Source organism: Triticum aestivum, chromosome 7B (genome assembly GCF_018294505.1).
Source record: "Triticum aestivum cultivar Chinese Spring chromosome 7B, IWGSC CS RefSeq v2.1, whole genome shotgun sequence".
NCBI lineage: Eukaryota > Viridiplantae > Streptophyta > Magnoliopsida > Poales > Poaceae > Triticum > Triticum aestivum.
This window is the reverse complement of record NC_057813.1, coordinates 447179133-447196837: the sequence shown is the minus strand read 5'-3', so window position 1 is coordinate 447196837 and position 17705 is coordinate 447179133. Positions and strand designations below refer to the sequence as shown.

The 17705-nt window shown below is 43.8% G+C and overlaps 2 protein-coding genes across 2 annotated transcripts; one reads left to right on the top strand and one right to left on the bottom strand.

The window, feature by feature from the left end:
* Positions 1-643: 643 nt before the first annotated feature.
* LOC123162539 (uncharacterized) lies at positions 644-1382 on the bottom strand. Its single transcript, XM_044580317.1, has one exon. The coding sequence runs from the start codon at positions 1289-1291 to the stop codon at positions 875-877; it is 417 nt and encodes a 138-aa protein (XP_044436252.1). The 5' UTR covers positions 1292-1382; the 3' UTR covers positions 644-874.
* Positions 1383-11544: 10162 nt separating this feature from the next.
* Positions 11545-11907, top strand: LOC123162882 (non-specific lipid-transfer protein 4.1-like). The gene has a single exon (XM_044580633.1). The coding sequence runs from the start codon at positions 11545-11547 to the stop codon at positions 11905-11907; it is 363 nt and encodes a 120-aa protein (XP_044436568.1).
* Positions 11908-17705: the final 5798 nt, after the last annotated feature.

Sequence of the window (17705 nt, the reverse complement as noted above, 5' to 3'; positions counted from 1 at the left end):
TAAACGGTGTGCCGTTTACATCCCAAAGCAGGTATGTAAATGGCGCGATGGACGGGCGCCGCAAAGCCAATTTAATATATTTTTTGTTAGCTTGATAGTTCATTTTTCTGGAAAAAGAACTTTCTTAAACTGGATAAATGGGCTTAAACAGTATGCCGTTTACATCCCTAAGCAGCTGCCCCTACCTTGCTCCGAAGAAACTCCGAGACATCGGGCTTTACATGCAGCTTACGCTTTGCTTAACCATGACTTACTCCAAGAAACTCCTTGTGAAAGAGTTCTCAAATTTACATTTCTCAGTTCCAAGCAGTAAGCTTGAAAACTGAAACAAGAAATGTGACGGCAAACCTGATGAAGGACCTTAACAGATGCTGGTGTTTACTAGAACAAAGACAGGAGCACCACAAATTCCCTCTGCTCACAGTTATGAAAGTACCCTCTCAGTATCAGCTCACTTCTGAGATGCATTGGCAAACAAATACCAACTCAGAACGTGTTTGGTTTGAGCTGACGCCGTAAACGGGACGGAAAACCCCCAAGTAAACAAATGTTTTCGACCTACGAAGCTGCGATAGGATAGGAGACGATGATAACAAGGAGAAGGTCAGAGTATTTAAATGTGCTGGAAACTGGGAGCATTGTCACACGACAATCGATCAGAATTCAGAACAGAGGGCTACCGAAACAATAACGAGAGCTCGCGTGCATTGCCAGGGCTCCATCGTCTTATTCAGAGCCCCCTGTTCCCCGCGAGTAACCGGAGAAGATGACGAGATTAAAGCCTCACCACATTTACACTTGCAAGAACCTCGTCAAGAACTGTTCTTGCCTTCTTGGAACTGGAAGTAGGCAAGAACTGGATCCTTATCAGTCGTCACGGTCGCACGGAGCTGCCGCATGTGTACAACTGTCCATCGGCGGCGGTGGCCGGCATGTCGTTGTGGCAGGCGGACGAGCCCGACGGCGGCACGAACCCCCGGGGCAGCATCCCCGAGAACGCCCACGCGCCGGTGCCTCCGCCGCGTACGCGCCCGCGGTCTGCTCTCCTCCTCCTTCTCCCGCCGACCGGTCGTCTCCCCGCGCCGTTCTTGGTCACGCCTGCATCGTGCAATGGCGTCGTCGCCACGTGGAAGTCCTGCCGCGCGCGCCCGGCGGCGACAGCGGTTGGCCCAGCTGAGGCGCTCGGCCCCCCCGCGGCCGCGAGGGCAGAGAAGGAGGAGAGCAGAAGAACGGCGGTCACAAGCATCAGAGCAAGAAGTGGGGAGTGCCGCTCGGCGGCGGAAGAAGCCATCACAGCGGGAGGAAGAAGAAGAAGGGCGTGGCGTGGAGGCGTACGTGCATGCGAGGAGAAGACGGCGTCGATGAGGGGGGCTCTGGTTGCTTTTCTTGTGGGGGTGCGCAGCAACTTGCGAGTGTCTGCATCCCTTATAAGGACGGGTTTTTAGTTTTGACCGGCATGGTTCTTTGAGCCAGGGGGCAGGCACCCGCTTAGATTCAGGCTCGAGTGAATTGAAATATGACAAGAGCTCATAAAACAGGGTCCATTAGAGCAATTTATTTTCCTTTGATTATACTGCACAAGATCACTACACTCACATTCACAGCGCACGGACACACATGTTCAAAAAACGAGCATATCTTTTGATAGTGTTATGCTTAGTTGGAATGCCATTCTTCGAAGTGCCGTAATTTAAAAGTCGTGTTTCAAAGTAGAAGTGTGCCTCTTCGGTCTTGGCTTCCCCTCTTCTACTTCTCAAAATTCAGTTAAAAAAATTCCAATTATTTTACTCGGTTATTTCGAATTTCAAGCTTTTTACTTCAAATTCTAGAAGGTTCAGATATTTATCTTAACTCTAACCTTCAACCCAAATACATGCAAATTTCAAACTATAGTCTAGAAAATAATTATTTGAAGAAACAATTGTCCTAAACGTCATGCAAAGGAGAGGAGAGGAAGCCTGAAGAAAGAGCGGCACCAACATGGAGCGTGTGTGGTAGAAGGATGAGATACATACTAGACGCATTGGCTAAATGCCATGTGCTTATGAATAGGGGTAGAAGACATTAAGAAAAATACCGAATTTAACAATTTTATGAATTTGTCGGTATATGCTAGTATGATAAGAGATTTTTGACATCTAGGCACTCCCCTCTGATTCTGAATTCAAAGCATGCATTTCTAGTTCCAGCAGTACACCTTACAGAGCTAGGACATCTATCCAGCAAAGCACCAACCATGCAAGAGCTTATGACAGACTGCACAAACGGCAGCACGGCGGGTGTGAAACAGCTGCTACAAACAAAGTTATGCTGCAACTCACACTCAAAGAGGAGTTGTGCTGCAGAACAACATAAGAACCACGGACCGCGAACTAGGCATAGCATCAACCTAGCAGCGGCACCCCTCTGAATGTTAGATCCAGATTTTATTCTCAGCCAGCGATCCTGAAGGCCAGTGTGATGGTCTGTTGTGTGAAATAATTGTGTGATGGTCTGTTGGTTGATGACATGACCAAATCTATCAAGAAAATAACATACAAGCCCATTGAGATGCCCTTTAGTCGCAGCAGACTACGGTCACGTAATGTTGGCTCTTCATTGGGAATTACGAGCTCGCGTTTCTTTTCTGCAACGACAGCTCTCGACATCGGAAACTACGAACTCATATTTCTTTTGCTAGTCGATGGGTTAAAAATGTACTGTAGAGGGCACCATCTTTACTAGTACTGTCAGCCTAAGATGATCACGACTCCGTCCGGCCATCCAGGAAGCCAATGCCTGGCAGGTTGGGCCTGATCTGAGGTTTGCTAGCCTGGAACGAAACAACCTCAACTGCCAGCATCCTCAGGGAACCGGAATCTGAGGAGAAGAATGAATGCTCCAGCTTCATGCCACAGCTGTCGGATTCAAAGCAAAGAAGACGCTGTCCTGTCCTGTTCAGACTTCGGAATGGACAGGTGTGGTGTAGTTTTTGGCACAAGAAATGGTAGCAGGCACACGGTTGGAGGAGACGAGGAGCAGCATCAAAGAGTGAGAGTCTAAGTCCAGCATGCTAGGTTCAGCAAGAAAAGAAAACCACATGTTCGTCAGTCTCAAGATGATTTGCCGGTGCAGTCTCCGGATGTGCTCATAGGGGACGAGCTCAACGAAGATGATATCCTTTGGAAACACACTACCTGTGGGCAATACTCGGCGATCTCCGCGTATAGGGCGCAATTTCTAGGGACGGATCTTTCTCCCATGGACAAAATGGTTTGAAAGGTTTGGGCACCCCGCAAAGTTAAATTTTTTGCTTGGTTGGCCCTTCAAGACAGAGTTTGGACGGCGGACAGATTGGCAAAGCGTGGGTGGCCAAATTGCGATCTCTGTCCTCTTTGCAGCATGGTGCAAGAGTGTGGACCTCACCTCTTCTATAAGTGCCGCTACACCCGGCGTCTTTGGTCTTTGGTCATTGAGAAATTCCTCATGCACGGGCTTGACACTTCCGCTTGGCCCCTGTTCAACTCGGTGGACGAGTGGTGGGCTAGCACCTGCGCCGATGGTACGCCGAACCGCCAAGCCAAGGCCTCCCTCACTATGCTCGTCTCATGGACGATTTGGAACGAGCGTAACGCAAGAGTGTTTAAGTATAAGAGTGCTCCACCGCCAATCTTGCTCTCCTCCATCTCTACATAGGCCAACCTTTGGGTCATCGCCGGCGCAAAGAAGCTAGGATCCTTTATTTCACGCGAGTAATCCGCATGCCGTGTTTGTTGGGTGTCTTATACCAAACTCTTTTCTATCTTAACTAATGGATGAGGCAAAGCTTTTGCCTCCATTTCAAAATAGGGGCAGGGTGTTTTTTTTTAAAGCCTTGGCTAACGGTGTAAGAGCAACTTGATTCTGAACCTCAACCCGAGTCTGACTAATACAACATGTCTCAGTTCTGCCATCCTGTGACCTCTATAGAAGGTTGCAAACTGCGAAGCTGGGCTTGGAGGAGGTTATTTATTGCGTTGATTATAAGGAATTCGAGGGGTTCATCAATTCGAAGTCGACGCCGGACCGCATGCACTATGCACGCTGTGCGTACATAGCCCAATTGTTTTGATAGCTGGTTTGGTATTGCTTATTATTATCACACCGCCCGTCTGGTCGTACATAGCCCAGTTTGAAGGTTCAATTCACGCGTCTGCATATAATATGGAAATCGAGAACACCGCATAATTTCAGTTTTATGCAGTGAGTACATTGTTTTCGAAGGAATACGGTGGACTGCATGAACAACTTGAGTTTTCATTTATTTTTTCAGTGTCGTGTCACTGGATGCAAATTGTAATTTTTACGATGTTACTACGGGGTTTTAAAGATTAATTTTAGATGAATTTATATGAATGACATGATGTAGTTCAAAAGCTATTATTTTCAAAAGCAATTGTGTGTGAACAAAGAGGATGCATGTATTTTTCGCAAAAAAAAGAGGATGCATGTACGATGGATTATTAATTGGAGATGGAACAATTAAATTGGGTTATGCATGTGTTCAAAATAGTTTAGTGAATGTTGATGTGGCACACTCGATGATGTGGAGGGCTGCATGTTAAGAGGATTAGAGTTAGTGAGGATCAACTATTTAGGTATTATAGATCCACATGCACGCCGTTTAAAAGTGCATAAGCTTCAACAGCGTGCCAAGCGGTGATACTGAAAGAAAACCTTTCATTTCCCCTCGATCGAAATGCATATAGCTTTTCTTTTAAACAATGCCTATTATTCCCTCTGATCTGAATTAACTGACACCATACAATGTCATAGAGTACTTTCTCCATTCGGGTTTATAAGGCTCATTTATATTGCATTAAGTGAACAAATTTATAAAAAAAACATCTACAACCTCCTGCAAGTACGAAAAGGAAAATACTAAATGATACTCCCTCCGTTCGAAAATACTTGTCCTCGAGATGGTCATATCTAGACTTATTTTAGTTATAGATACGTCCATCTTATCCTTTTTAGGACAAGTATTTTCGGACGGAGGGAGTAGAACTGTGCTAAAAAAATGATAGAACTAGTGGTATTGATTTGATACAATAGATGTTGATATTTTCTTGGTAAATTTAGAGAAACTTAAACATTTCTGATGAATAAATGAGCCTTGTCCAACAAATGACATCCTTAAATAAGAAACGACTCAACAGAAAATTACTAGGCTTCCTTAAGCATGAATCTAAGCAGTAAAGCCTATTACATGCACGCGCACACACACGCATGCGCGCAAACACACACACATAGGGCGTATTTGGTTACATTGCCGATTCAGCCTGGCCCGGCGAGCCTGGCTCTATTGAGCTGGTTTGAGGGGATGCAGGCCAAAAAAAAACCAGATGCACATAGTTTGGTTGCCTGCATGCCCCTAGTTGCATTAGACAACCATTTTTAATCCAGCGTTTGGTTGCCCGCATTGCATTAGGTGCACATATGACATGGTGTTTGGTTGCAACCTGCATAAGGTGTTGTCATCACTTCTAACTAGTGGTGACCTTACCACACACAATCTGAACATAGTGCCAGCTAGTTAAACAAATGACAGTTCATCCTAGCTACAATCAAATGACAGTTTAAATTATTAAGAGCCATTGGCTAAATATGGGATAGTTTATCGGTGTTGCTGCTTCATCTTCCTCTTCTGCTTCTGCTGCTGCTGCTGCTACTTCTTCTTCCTCTTCTTCTGTGCTTCTGCTGCTGCTTCTTCTTCTTCATCTTCTTCAAATCCTGCACTGACCTCTGTTAAGCCACATTGCCTTTGCTCACTCCAACCTTTTGTTCTTCCAAGCATCATTGTCAAATGCCTTCACACCATGGCCAGAGCTAACAACATCGTCAGGCTCGACCTCTTCCTCCTCAGGCACGTGTTCATCAAAGCCCCACTGGAGGATCCAGTTATGCAGAATGCAACAAGCAAGAACTAGCTTAACCTGAGTGGAGTATGGGTGGAATGGCTTCTGACCCAGGATCTTAAACCTATTCTTCAGAGCTCCAAATGCCCTCTCAACAGTTACTCTAAGGCTGGAGTGTCTGAGATTAAACAACTCCTGTGCAGTCCTAGGAAATTTCCTACCAGAGAACTCGTTGAGATGGTACCTTGTTTTCCTGAAGGGTGGAAGAATACCCGTCCGACATGCATAGCCAGCATCTCCAAGGTAGAACTTGCTGTCGGGGATGTTGATCCCATCAGGTCGACTCATGCTGTCAGTGAGAATGTTTGCATCATGCGCTGACCCCTCCCAGCCAGCCAACACATATGTGAACTTCAGATCAAAGTCAACAGCAGCAAGCACATTCTGGCTTGTGTAGTGCTTCCTCCCCTGTATGCTGCAGACTGTGACCTAGGAACTCTGGCAGTGACACGAGTACCATCTATTGCCCCAATGCAGTCCTGAAAATGGCATCACTAGCCTGTGTTAGTGCTGAACTTGAACAATACAAGCATATCAAGCCATGAAAAGTGTATATTGTCAATGCTCACCTTGAAGTATGGATACCATCTTGGGCTTCTGCGAATCTTGGGTGGAGTCTGGCCAGATGGTCTCCTGATCATCTCTCCTCTAAGCTCCCCAACAGCAAAAAGCACCTGCTTGAAGTACCTAGAGATGGTCTCCATAATCTCCTGAATGTGTTGTGAATGACCCTGAACCTCTGGTTATGGCCAACAACATGGAGGAACATGGCCACTTGCTCTTCGACACTGGTGTTGATGCTATCTTGTAACAGGCCCCTGCTCCTGAAGGTCTCGACAAGCCTGGCAAATGGTGCTCTTTTTATTCTAAGCATCCACAGAGCCTCGACGTCGTTGCAGTTGTAGATGTAGTTCAGATTTTGGATCCTCTCCTGTTCCCGGGGAAACAATGGACCATAGCGGATCAACGGTCTCCCAGCACGACGAACAACTCTTTGGTGCATGAACATGACCCATGCCTGAATCACACTAATCAGTGCTGCTGCCTGGATTATCAGCCTCATCCGTGCGTCCATAACATAGTCGACATCGATGGTTCGTTCAGTGGGAAATCGATCCTACACCTAGCTTAAAGGCCTAACCACTGAGCTAACAAAGGGGGGAGGGGGTGTTCCTTACCTGCATCGGAGACGAGGACGACGTAGGGGGAGCCATGGCACATACTAGGTCGACCAGACGGTGGCCAGCAGCAAGGGGAGCACAAGATCCACCGCAAACGCTGCCGCCTCTTCCGCCATCGCTGTCGCCTATAGCGCAGATCTGAAATCGCAGCCGCCGCTGGTGGTGAGGCAGTAGCAAAGAAAGGGGGGTAGTGGCTATGGGTGATAGAGTGAAAGGGGGGTGAGGCTAATTTGGCGCTGGGACGGCGCGCCGGATTTCCATCTCCCGCCATCCCCCCTCGCCCGCGCCTCGCTCCCGCCCGTGCGACCTCGCACCGCACTCAGCCTGGCTCGCGAGAAACTGCCGATCCCAGGGTTTCCAGCGAGCCAGGCTGTGGGCTGCTTTGAGAAGTGTGCGATGCAGGCCCAACAGGAAAACCAGACAACCAAACAGGCCTCTCCCTTCCCGTGCGGGCCTGGTTGGGCTCGGTGCGGGCAACCAAACACGCCCATACATACGCACACGCGCAGGCATAATCTAGTCTTTTTGGAACGCACACACCCGTCATCCAAACCAAAACGTAAATTTCCTTGTAATCTACTCCATCCGTTCCTAAATATAAGTCTTTATAGCTATTTCATTATGGACCACATATGGATGTATGTAGATGCATTTTAGAGTGTAGATTCATCCATTTTGCTTCATATGTAGTCTATAGTAAAACCTCTACAAAGACTTATATTTAGGAACGGAGGGAGTAGTATTTCTGGAACTTGGAGCCAAGAAGTTCGACGACTCCTTGAGTAGTGCCTGTTTTAACAAAGCCCGGGAACGCAATCAATTGATACACGAGAACATAACTTGCATACAAGATTGAGCATTTTTCTTTCCAAACACAATATATCATTACGCTAGAATCAAATAGGCCAAAAAAAAAAACGTGGCAACGTCCACTATAATCAACAAGCGAAAGATTTATCTTTTATGAGAGACGATTTCCTACGCATGGTGGCAGTTACACACCCTTTGGCATAAATGCCTTTTGTGATATAAGTGCCTTTTGGTGGAGAAAACCCAAGATGCTAACCAGACCGCCATGGGAATTCGTACAATTATGTTAAACTATGTTTTGGCTATATCATCAAAGGCTACGATGAAAAGAGGAGGTTGGGTCGAACCTCCAACGGGGTTTGTAAAACTTAATGTGGATGCCTCTTTTGATCATGACCGGCTCAGGGGCACAACTGGTGCAGTTCTGAGAGACGATAAAGGAAAATTCATTGCGGGGGGAATTGGAGAATTGATTGGTGCATAGACGTTCTGACGGCTGAAGCTATGGCACTTAGATATGATCTATCTATTGCTCAAAGGGCGGGCTGTAACCGCTTGGTTATTAACTCAGATAACATGGAGGTCATCGAAACCATGAACAATGGAGGACGGTCATCTAGTATAGCGGCGGCAGTGTTTGACGATTGTTATTTTTTAGCATGTGACTTTCCCATTACTAAATCCGAGCACTGTAATAGAGAAGCAAATAGGGTCGCACATGCACTTGCTAAGTTAGCTAGATTTTCTTCATCTTTGAACTGGTTTGAGAAGCCTTTGAGCAAAATTATACCTCTCCTCATTAACGATGTACTTGTTATTGCAAATGAATAAACTTTCTATGTTCTTTAAAAAAAAGGTGTATGGTTTCTTATGGCATTGACACAAGTGCTTTTTTGTATAGAAATGACTTTTTCCCACTTTTCTTTGTCTTTCTTATTACTTTGTTTGATACAAGGGCCTTTTTGTGGTGTAAAAAGAGTCTTTTTCTCACTTCTCTAAGTCTTTTTGCTTGCCTTTTTGGCATAATTGCATGTTTGTTTGCATCACGGCATTTTCATTATAACCCCAAACTAAAAACTATGATATATTATGACATAGATAGAGTTATATTAAAAGCCTACGGAACAACCCGCTAGTCAAGACTTGGCGAACAAGGATTCCAACTACGAAGAGCAAATACAATAAAGTGACGCAGGTGGACTATAAGACATTAAATATTATATGTTTGCTTAGTTGAAGGAGATAGAAGAGGAGCGGGCTACAAATTAACAGCCAGTTGTAGCATGTGCTTCTAGACGCTATGTGAGAGAGTGAGGTGGGCCATATAAATAAAGTAGTACCCCCTCCGTAAAAAAAGAGCGGTTACATTAGTAAAGTAGTGATCTAAATGCTTTTATATCTCTTTACAGAAGGAGTACATATTTATATCTACCTGAAGTACTTGTTGACTGTAAGCTTGACTATCGATGACTTAGCAACATTATATAGCCAGCAACTGGCTATACTATTAGCCGTGGTCTTATGGAGACAACCAAGAAGAGAGAGGAAGGCACACCAACTTTTCTCCTTGCATTTGTCGTTGGCAGACTCCCAGATGCCCCTGGCGCCAGCAGGGACTCTCCTTCCTCGTCTAGCCACTCGCTTAGGCTTCCCACCCCTTTTATTGGTATTGTTTTCCTGTTTTTGTTTTTTTCCTTCAAAGATTATGTTTTCTTCTTCTTTTATGTCTTGCATTTTAATTATGAATATTTATTAAAATTCGTTAACATTTTGCAAAATCAATGATTTTGTTCAAACTCGTGAATATTTTAAGTTCACGTGCATTTATAAAGTCTCTGGTTTAAAAAAATTTGTGAACATTGTTTGAAATTCACTTTTAAAAATATTTTTGTAAAAATCATGGTTTTTTACATGTTGGGATCAAAGCCGAAACATGCAAGGAAACCACAACCACGCACCAAACAACCCCACTCTCCTCTCAAAACAAATATCATCTTCAAAGCGACCCAACATGATAGACAAATGAAAATAGAAACACCGCTAAAACATAATTAAACCCAAGCCAACATAGGTAAAATCAAAACGAAACAAATTACTCTAATAACCTGCTAGAGAAAAAAGTGTTGATCCCAAAAACTTGTTGCTAGAGAAAAAAAGAGTTAAGAACGGCGCGTGCGAGTGCCTCAAGTCGGTCGCGGGAGAGGGCAGCGCCGAGGCGACTGCTGCGCTCGACTTGCCGGCCGACTGCGGCCTCTCCCTGCCGTTCACCATCTCCCCCGACGTCGACTGTTCCCAGTGAGTACTTGTTTGCAAAAAAAAGAAAAGAAAAAAACAGTAAAGAACGCAGAAGCCGACGCGCAAGCACGCTCACCCCATGAATATGTGCACGTAAATGTTACCCGTATGAGCACTTTCAAAAGATTTAGACCGCAAATCTTAAAATTGATGAAGTCGTCGCATACATGTAATGATTGACGAACTCATGAATTTTTAAGCCTTTGATTCTTTTAGAAAGTTGTGAACATTTTTGTTTAAATCATGGTTTTTTATGTGTTGGAATGAAAGCCAAAACGTGTAAGGATACTACAACCACACCCCAAACAACTCCACTCTCCTTTCAGAACAAATATAATCTTCAATAGCAACCCAACATGATATACAAATGAAAATAGAAACACTGCTAAAACATTATTAAAGCCAAGACAGCATAGGTAAAAGCAAAACGAGACAAACGAACAATAACCTGATAGGGAAAAAGGAGTTGATCCCAACAACTTTTTGCTAGAGAAAAAAGAGTTAATGTCACTAGTGAAGAACGGCACGATAAAGCACGTGTTAGCCTCTGGTTATACTTGGTGTTCCCAAATATGAAAATCGCGTGAGAGCAATATAACATATTGCCTGCAAAACAATACGGACATACTGAAAAACTAAAGATTAGTTTAAACAATTTTCACAGTGCCATCACATGCTCGGTTAGAATACCTAGTTCCATCAGATTTTAAAAAACCTCCTAGATCAGAGCAAACAAAACCCTAACTAAGAAAGAAACGCCCGCACAAAATTACCTAATTACAAATTCTGCTCAAACAATGCACATACATTTTGAGTAATTTTGTATAAAATTCGTCGGATGTTATCTGACCACCGAACTTTGCAAGCATCCATACCATTTGTTCATAATCATTTTCACAAAGTTTTAGATTTTTTCTGAAATATTTTGCTATGTTTTCTTGCGTTGATGCACCGTGGGTGCACCGAGCTAGGTATAGAAAACCACTCTCTTTAGAAAAAATAAGAGAGAAGCTCATACGTGGTTTATATCTAGAAACTAGAAAAGCTTACAACTACAAGTTGTTGAACGAGATATGGTAATGAGCGAAACGTACGTGTTCATCTGCCAAGGTTGTTAATCTTCCCAAGACTAAGGTTAAAAAAAATTAACAATTCTTCCCAAGACTTGTAGTGTTCTCCAATACTACCTCACCAGCTCACCCATAAATACCCATGCACGCACATCACATAAGCTACCGATACAAGAATCACCACTAAATAAATTAACTGGACTAGCTGATCAACGATCGGTAGCTTCTTCTCTCAGTCGAGCCAAGGCAACCATGAGCTGGAGCTGGAGCTTTGCGAAGGCCAGCAGCCTCGCCGTCCTCCTCATGCTGGCTCTCGCGCTCCAACAGCTCGAGGCAGACATGTCAATGTCGTGCTCCGGCATGCTCTCCGACTTGTCTCCGTGCCTCGGGTTCCTGCAGGGCGAGGAGGACTACCCCTCGGCCGACTGCTGCGACGGCGCGTCCAGCCTCGTGGCGGCCACGGCCACCACGGCCGACCGGCAGGAGGCGTACGAGTGCCTCAAGTCGGCCGCGGGAGAGGGCAGCGCCGAGGCGACTGCTGCGCGCGACTTGCCGGCCGACTGCGGCCTCTCCCTGCCGTTCACCATCGCTCCCGACGTCGACTGTTCCCAGTGAGTACTTGTTTGCAAATAAATAAATAAAAAACAGTAAAGAACACAGGCGCCGACGCGCAAGCACGATCACCCCATGAATATGTGCACGTAAATGTTAACCCTTTCAAAAGACTTAGACCGCAGATTTTAAAATTGATGAAGTCGTCACATGCATATAATAGTTGACGAACACACCATACCACCCAAAGAATAGCGTAGAAACCTTGAATTAACTATGCAAATCTAGGACTTAAACTTATATAGGCTCTATATAATGCAGCCGCAGAGCACCGAGAACGGACGTTTGGTGGCCGAGCTGCCTGCAGGCCGGAATCTCGCGCGTGCAGTATTAGCGCCGCGATGTGTGCGTGCCTATTGTCTCGCGGGTATACGGTAGATAGTAAATGCAAATACATGTGTGCCGTCGGCTGATGTGCTAGCGCTGTACGTGGGCCTCCAGTGTGCGGGATACGCAAGCACGTCATGTGCTGCTGGGCTAATTTGTAAGTAGCACATGTAGCTTTGGAGCAACTAATTAACGAGTGCTTCTTTCGAATCGCGCGCTCTCAGTCATTCGTCACGTGTTGCGTTTTTTGCGCTTCCTTTAGATTTTATTTTTTTATTTTTCCGCATGCGTTTTCGGCTTTTTAAACGGTTTTTTTTTCGTTTTTTTTACATTTTGATTTTCTACTGATCTTCCTTAGCTTTTAGATCAAAAAAATTCGAAAAAAAACTTTTGTGCAAAAAATACGTGTTTTTTTCTTTTACGAGAGTCACGATTTTGCTTCCGCGAAATGCACGATTGTGCTTTCGCGAGAGTCACGGCTATACCTTTCGAAAACGAAAAAAATATTTTCTGTTTTTTTCCTTCCGCGAGAGACACGGTTTTGCTTCCGCTAGAGGCACGGTTGTGTTTTCGCGAGAGTCACGGCCGTGCCTTTCGAAAATGAAAAAAAAACGCATTTTCGTTTTTTTCCTTCTGCAAGAGACACGGTTTTGCTTCCGCGAGAGGCACGGTTGTGCTTTCGCGAGAGTCATGGCCGTGTCTTTGAAAGAGGAAAAAAATGTGTTTTCTATTATTTTTTTCTTCCACGAGAGGCACGGTTGTGCTTTCGCGAGAGTCATGGCCGTGCCTATCGAAAATGAAAAAAAACTCGTTTTCTGTTTTTTTTCTTCTGCGAGAGGCACGGTTGTGCTTTCACGTGAGTCACGGCCGTGCCTCTCGGAAACCGAAAAAAACACATTTTCTATTTTTTTCCTTCCACGAGAGGCACGGTTGTGCTTTTGCGAGAGTCACGGCCGTGCCTCTCGGAAACGAAAAAAAAACACATTTTTTTTGTTTTTTTTGCTTCCGCAAGAGGCACAGTTGTGATTTCGTGAGAGGCACGGGCGTGCTTTTGCAAGAAGCACGGGCATGCCTCTTTTGGAAAGGGAAAAAACCCGTGCTCCCGGGTCGGCTTTTTCATCCTATTTTTTATCCCTTTTTTTCATAAAAAAAGTTCGTCAAAACATATCAATATGGGATCTAGTTTTGAAGATATCGACGCGAAGAATCCAACAGTAAAAACGGTTCAAGATTTGGACGCACGGTTTAAAAGATAAAAACATTTTGAATAAACAGATATACGAAAAAGGGAAAACTCCCAGGTTGTGACAAGTGACGCACATACAACACGCCACATGTCGCAACCTGGGAGGTGGGAGTGATCTTTGTAACGAGTACTACTCAATTAGTGGTTTTGCCTTTACATTCTGTCAGTGACTGATTTGTGTTGCTTTGTGGTATATCATGTAAAAATGCAGGCTTCCCAAAAAAAAGCCACCTAAAAACTGTAGTTTTCTTTTTGATTAAAATTCATCAATGTGTAGTTTTCCGTTTCACACAGAAAAATGTGCACCAAAAAAATGGCATAAATTGTATGAGGCTTTGCTAAATTTGAGAAAGAATTAAAGAAAAGGATGCGTGGGCTATCCTGGTTTTGAGGAGTTGATGGAGTCAAATCCCGTGACGTGTACATGGGTCTGACGTGATGCGTGCGTGCCCCGCGACGTGCAGCTGGTGTGCACTCCTGTGCCTGCTAGTGTACATGAGCCGACACTATTATTTAATACCAAATACAGGCGCTGTCCAGCTGACTCTTCTACGATTAGAGTCAATATACGGTAGCCTCATGCACTCCTGGCGCTGATCGCGACAAGCATTGACGGGGGTGATTACGGCCTGCAGGTAGCTCGGCCACCAAAGGCCATTTTCGCAGAGCACCTGCCTTTAACCATAAAAAAAACTTATATAGGCTAGGCTTTACCACAAGGAAGCTAACCATTTAAGGTAGACTTAGACTTAGTTTGCTGACTAATCCGTCCTTGACAAGTGACAATCATCTATATAGTTGTTCAAACAAGGACACGACTTTCTGATCACGAGCTCATATGAGCCGGGATGAATAGTGAAATCACCGGATGACATTCGTGCAAAATGTGGCAAAAAAGTCAATGCTCCAAAATGTTAAACTTTGCAAACAATCAAAACATTTGTCAATGTTTGACACAAAAATCAGATTTTCTGTTCTTTTACTATTCACCCGAGCTCGGGACCATAATAACACTTTTGTTCAATTTTTTTAATCTATATAGACTATAATTTAGACTCACGCATCCGCATGCCTACCACCATCACTTGCATATAGTCCTACAGTGCTTGTTGAGAAGAATGAATATCCGGTGATCTTAGCAGTTAGGTGCTACCATGATATCATATTTTAAAATTTAAATTAAATATTCAAAAATCATTTTTTAAAACATGTGACACGTATCTATATCTATTGCTAAAGGGGAAGTTGGTAGGGTCACCTCACCTCCTACCAACTCTATATTATGTTCACGAGCATCCTACAGGCTTTCGCTCAAGCCCAGCCAATTTTGACTAGCCTATTTAACGCGTGCATTAACTCAATCAAATTGGCACTTTTCTAAAACAACATCATGTATTAACTCTTTCAAATTAAATGTTAAGAAAATCTCAAGTAAGTCCAAACTTCCCTCTTCTTCCACTACTAGTACCTTAGTGTTGAGAGCATTGGATACTCTTCTGAGGACTAATCATATTTTTTTATATTGAACATTTCATTTGCTGGGTCATGCTCTACTCGGTGTCCAATGGGTACCAATGGGCACCTTAGCATACACATTGAAATACATGTCACTCAATAGTAATTTGATAGAAATATGAAATTTAACTCAATTTCGTGACACAGTCAAACAAAAAGACTTCACTTGTTCAAACAAAGGACTTAATGCACATGTCCACATCACACAGATAGATTTGTGACTTCAATAGTCCAGGACATGCACGATGACTTGTCCAACAACAAACCGCACAACAGTAACTTGTCATGTCGGGTTCAAGTATACTCGTGAACACAAATTTGTGCCCATGTCCTACACATGAGTAGTTGGGTTGGGCTCAGGAGCAGTCGATTGGCATAAAACATGCCCAACACCTGCACATGAGGGTCTAGGGCCCATGGGTACCCGTACCCATGAAAACATTGTCATGTGCTCACGAGCATAAGAAAGAAAATATCAACACAATAAAATTTCACGGTGAACACAATAACCTTTACAAGATGCATGTCAATGAGTGAAATAGGAAGCATTTCAGATGGGTTAACCTTCTTAACTACATTGTATGTTCTACATGATTGAATGAAATGAATCGACTGCCCCCTCATATGGTGGATCAGATGAAGACGAGGAGAAAGTACTTTGTTCTTGAGCTATGTACAACGAAATAAATTATCATGTGATGTAACCATTCGATCTTATTACCCACCAGAAAAGGAAGAAAAAAACTAGATGGTCACTTGTGTCAAACGTGTGCGCCATTGTTTAGCATTTCATTGGTTTATGCCAATCAGTAATAGTGTTGTTTTGTGTGTGCTACTATTATTGTACTCTTTATGAACACACCTTTAATATCAGCTTTATGCTTTTGTTTAGGCTCACCACCATTGTTTTGCTCTTTTTGAAAGAATCCTACATACGTAGATAGTTGACCCCAACTACCTTCAGTTCTCTCAACATGCAACCTTCCACCTCACCAAATGTACTGTCTAAGCAATCCATTTCTACCAACACCATGGATACTCAGTACCCGCACCCACTGGGTGAGTTGTGCGCTGACGCACTAATTTTGACCCCAACGTCCGGGGACTGCATCAATCCTTCTCACATGCGGCGCGACCCGATGTACTTCCTGGTCCCTTTCACTTTCGTTTCCTGCAAAGAACTCCATAATGTGTACGACCAAGCTGATAGCCCACTCTTCAACTCCAACTATAGTTGCAAATTGTCCGTCCGACTGGCGAGAAGACCCTTCGTTCCCAATTACAGTCGCAACCCGATTATCTGGTTGCCAAGTGCCAAAGCTAAAACTTACTTGCACATCACCAGATACAGTGCTAAGACACAAGTGATAACCCACAAGTGTAGGGGATCGTTTGTAGCCTTTTTCGATAAATAAGAGTGTCGAACCCAACGAGGAGACAAAGGTAGAACAAATATTCGCTCAAGTTCTACCGACCGCCGATACAACTCTACGCACACTTAGTGTTTGCTTTACCTAGAACAAGTATAAAACTACAAGTACTTTGCGAGAATAAAACTATGAATAAATTGCAAGGTAATAAAAGTAGATAACTTTTGTCAACAAGAAAGTTATTTGCCCCTAGGCAATTGATAACTAGACCAGTAATCATTCTTGCAATTTTATATGAGGGAGAGGCATGAGCTAAGATACTTTCTCTACTTGGATCATATGCACTTATGTTTGGAACTCTAGCAAGCATCCGCAACTACTAAAGAACAATAAGGTAAAACCCAACCATAGCATTAAGTATCAAGTCATCTTTACTTCCATAAGCAACAACCCACTTACTCGGGTCCGTGTATTATGTCACTCACGCCATCCACTATAAGCAAATTATGAACGTATTGCAACACCCTGCAGCGGGGATCCTGAAGGAAATATGCCCTAGAGGCAATAATAAAGTTATTATTTATTTCCTTATTTCATGATAAATATTTATTATTCATGCTAGAATTGTATTAACCGAAAACATAATACATGTGTGAATATATAGACAAACATAGTGTCACTAGTATGCCTCTACTTGACTAGCTTGTTGATCAAAGATGGTTGTGTTTCCTAGCCATAGACATGAGTTGTCATTTGATTAACGGGATCACGTCATTAGGAGAATGATGTGATTGACTTGACCCATTCCGTTAGCTTAGCACTTGATCGTTTAGTATGTTGCTATTGCTTTCTTCATGACTTATACATGTTCCTATGACTATGAGATTATGCAACTCCCGTTTACCGGAGGAACACTTTGTGTGCTACCAAACATCACAACGTAACTGGGTGATTATAAAGGATCTCTACAGGTGTCTCCGAAGGTACTTGTCGAGTTGGCGTATTTTGAGATTAGGATTTGTCACTCTGATTGTTGGAGAGGTATCTCTGGGCCCTCTCGGTAATACTCATCACTATAAGCCTTGCAAGCATTGTGACTAATAAGTTAGTTGCGGGATGAAGTATTACGGAACGAGTAAAGAGACTTGCCGGTAACGAGATTGAACTAGGTATGATGATACCGACGATCGAATCTCGGGCAAGTAACATACCGATGACAAAGGGAACAACGTATGTTGTTATGCGGTTCGACCGATAAAGATCTTCGTAGAATATGTAGGAGCCAATATGGGCATCCAGGTTCCGCTATCGGTTATTGACCAGAGAAGTGTCTTGGTCATGTC

What these genes read in the sequence shown, in the direction of transcription:
- LOC123162539 (XM_044580317.1), bottom strand. Translation starts at nt 1,291, where the DNA reads ATGGCTTCTTCCGCCGCCGAGCGGCACTCCCCACTTCTTGCTCTGATG.
- LOC123162882 (XM_044580633.1), top strand. Translation starts at nt 11,545, where the DNA reads ATGAGCTGGAGCTGGAGCTTTGCGAAGGCCAGCAGCCTCGCCGTCCTC.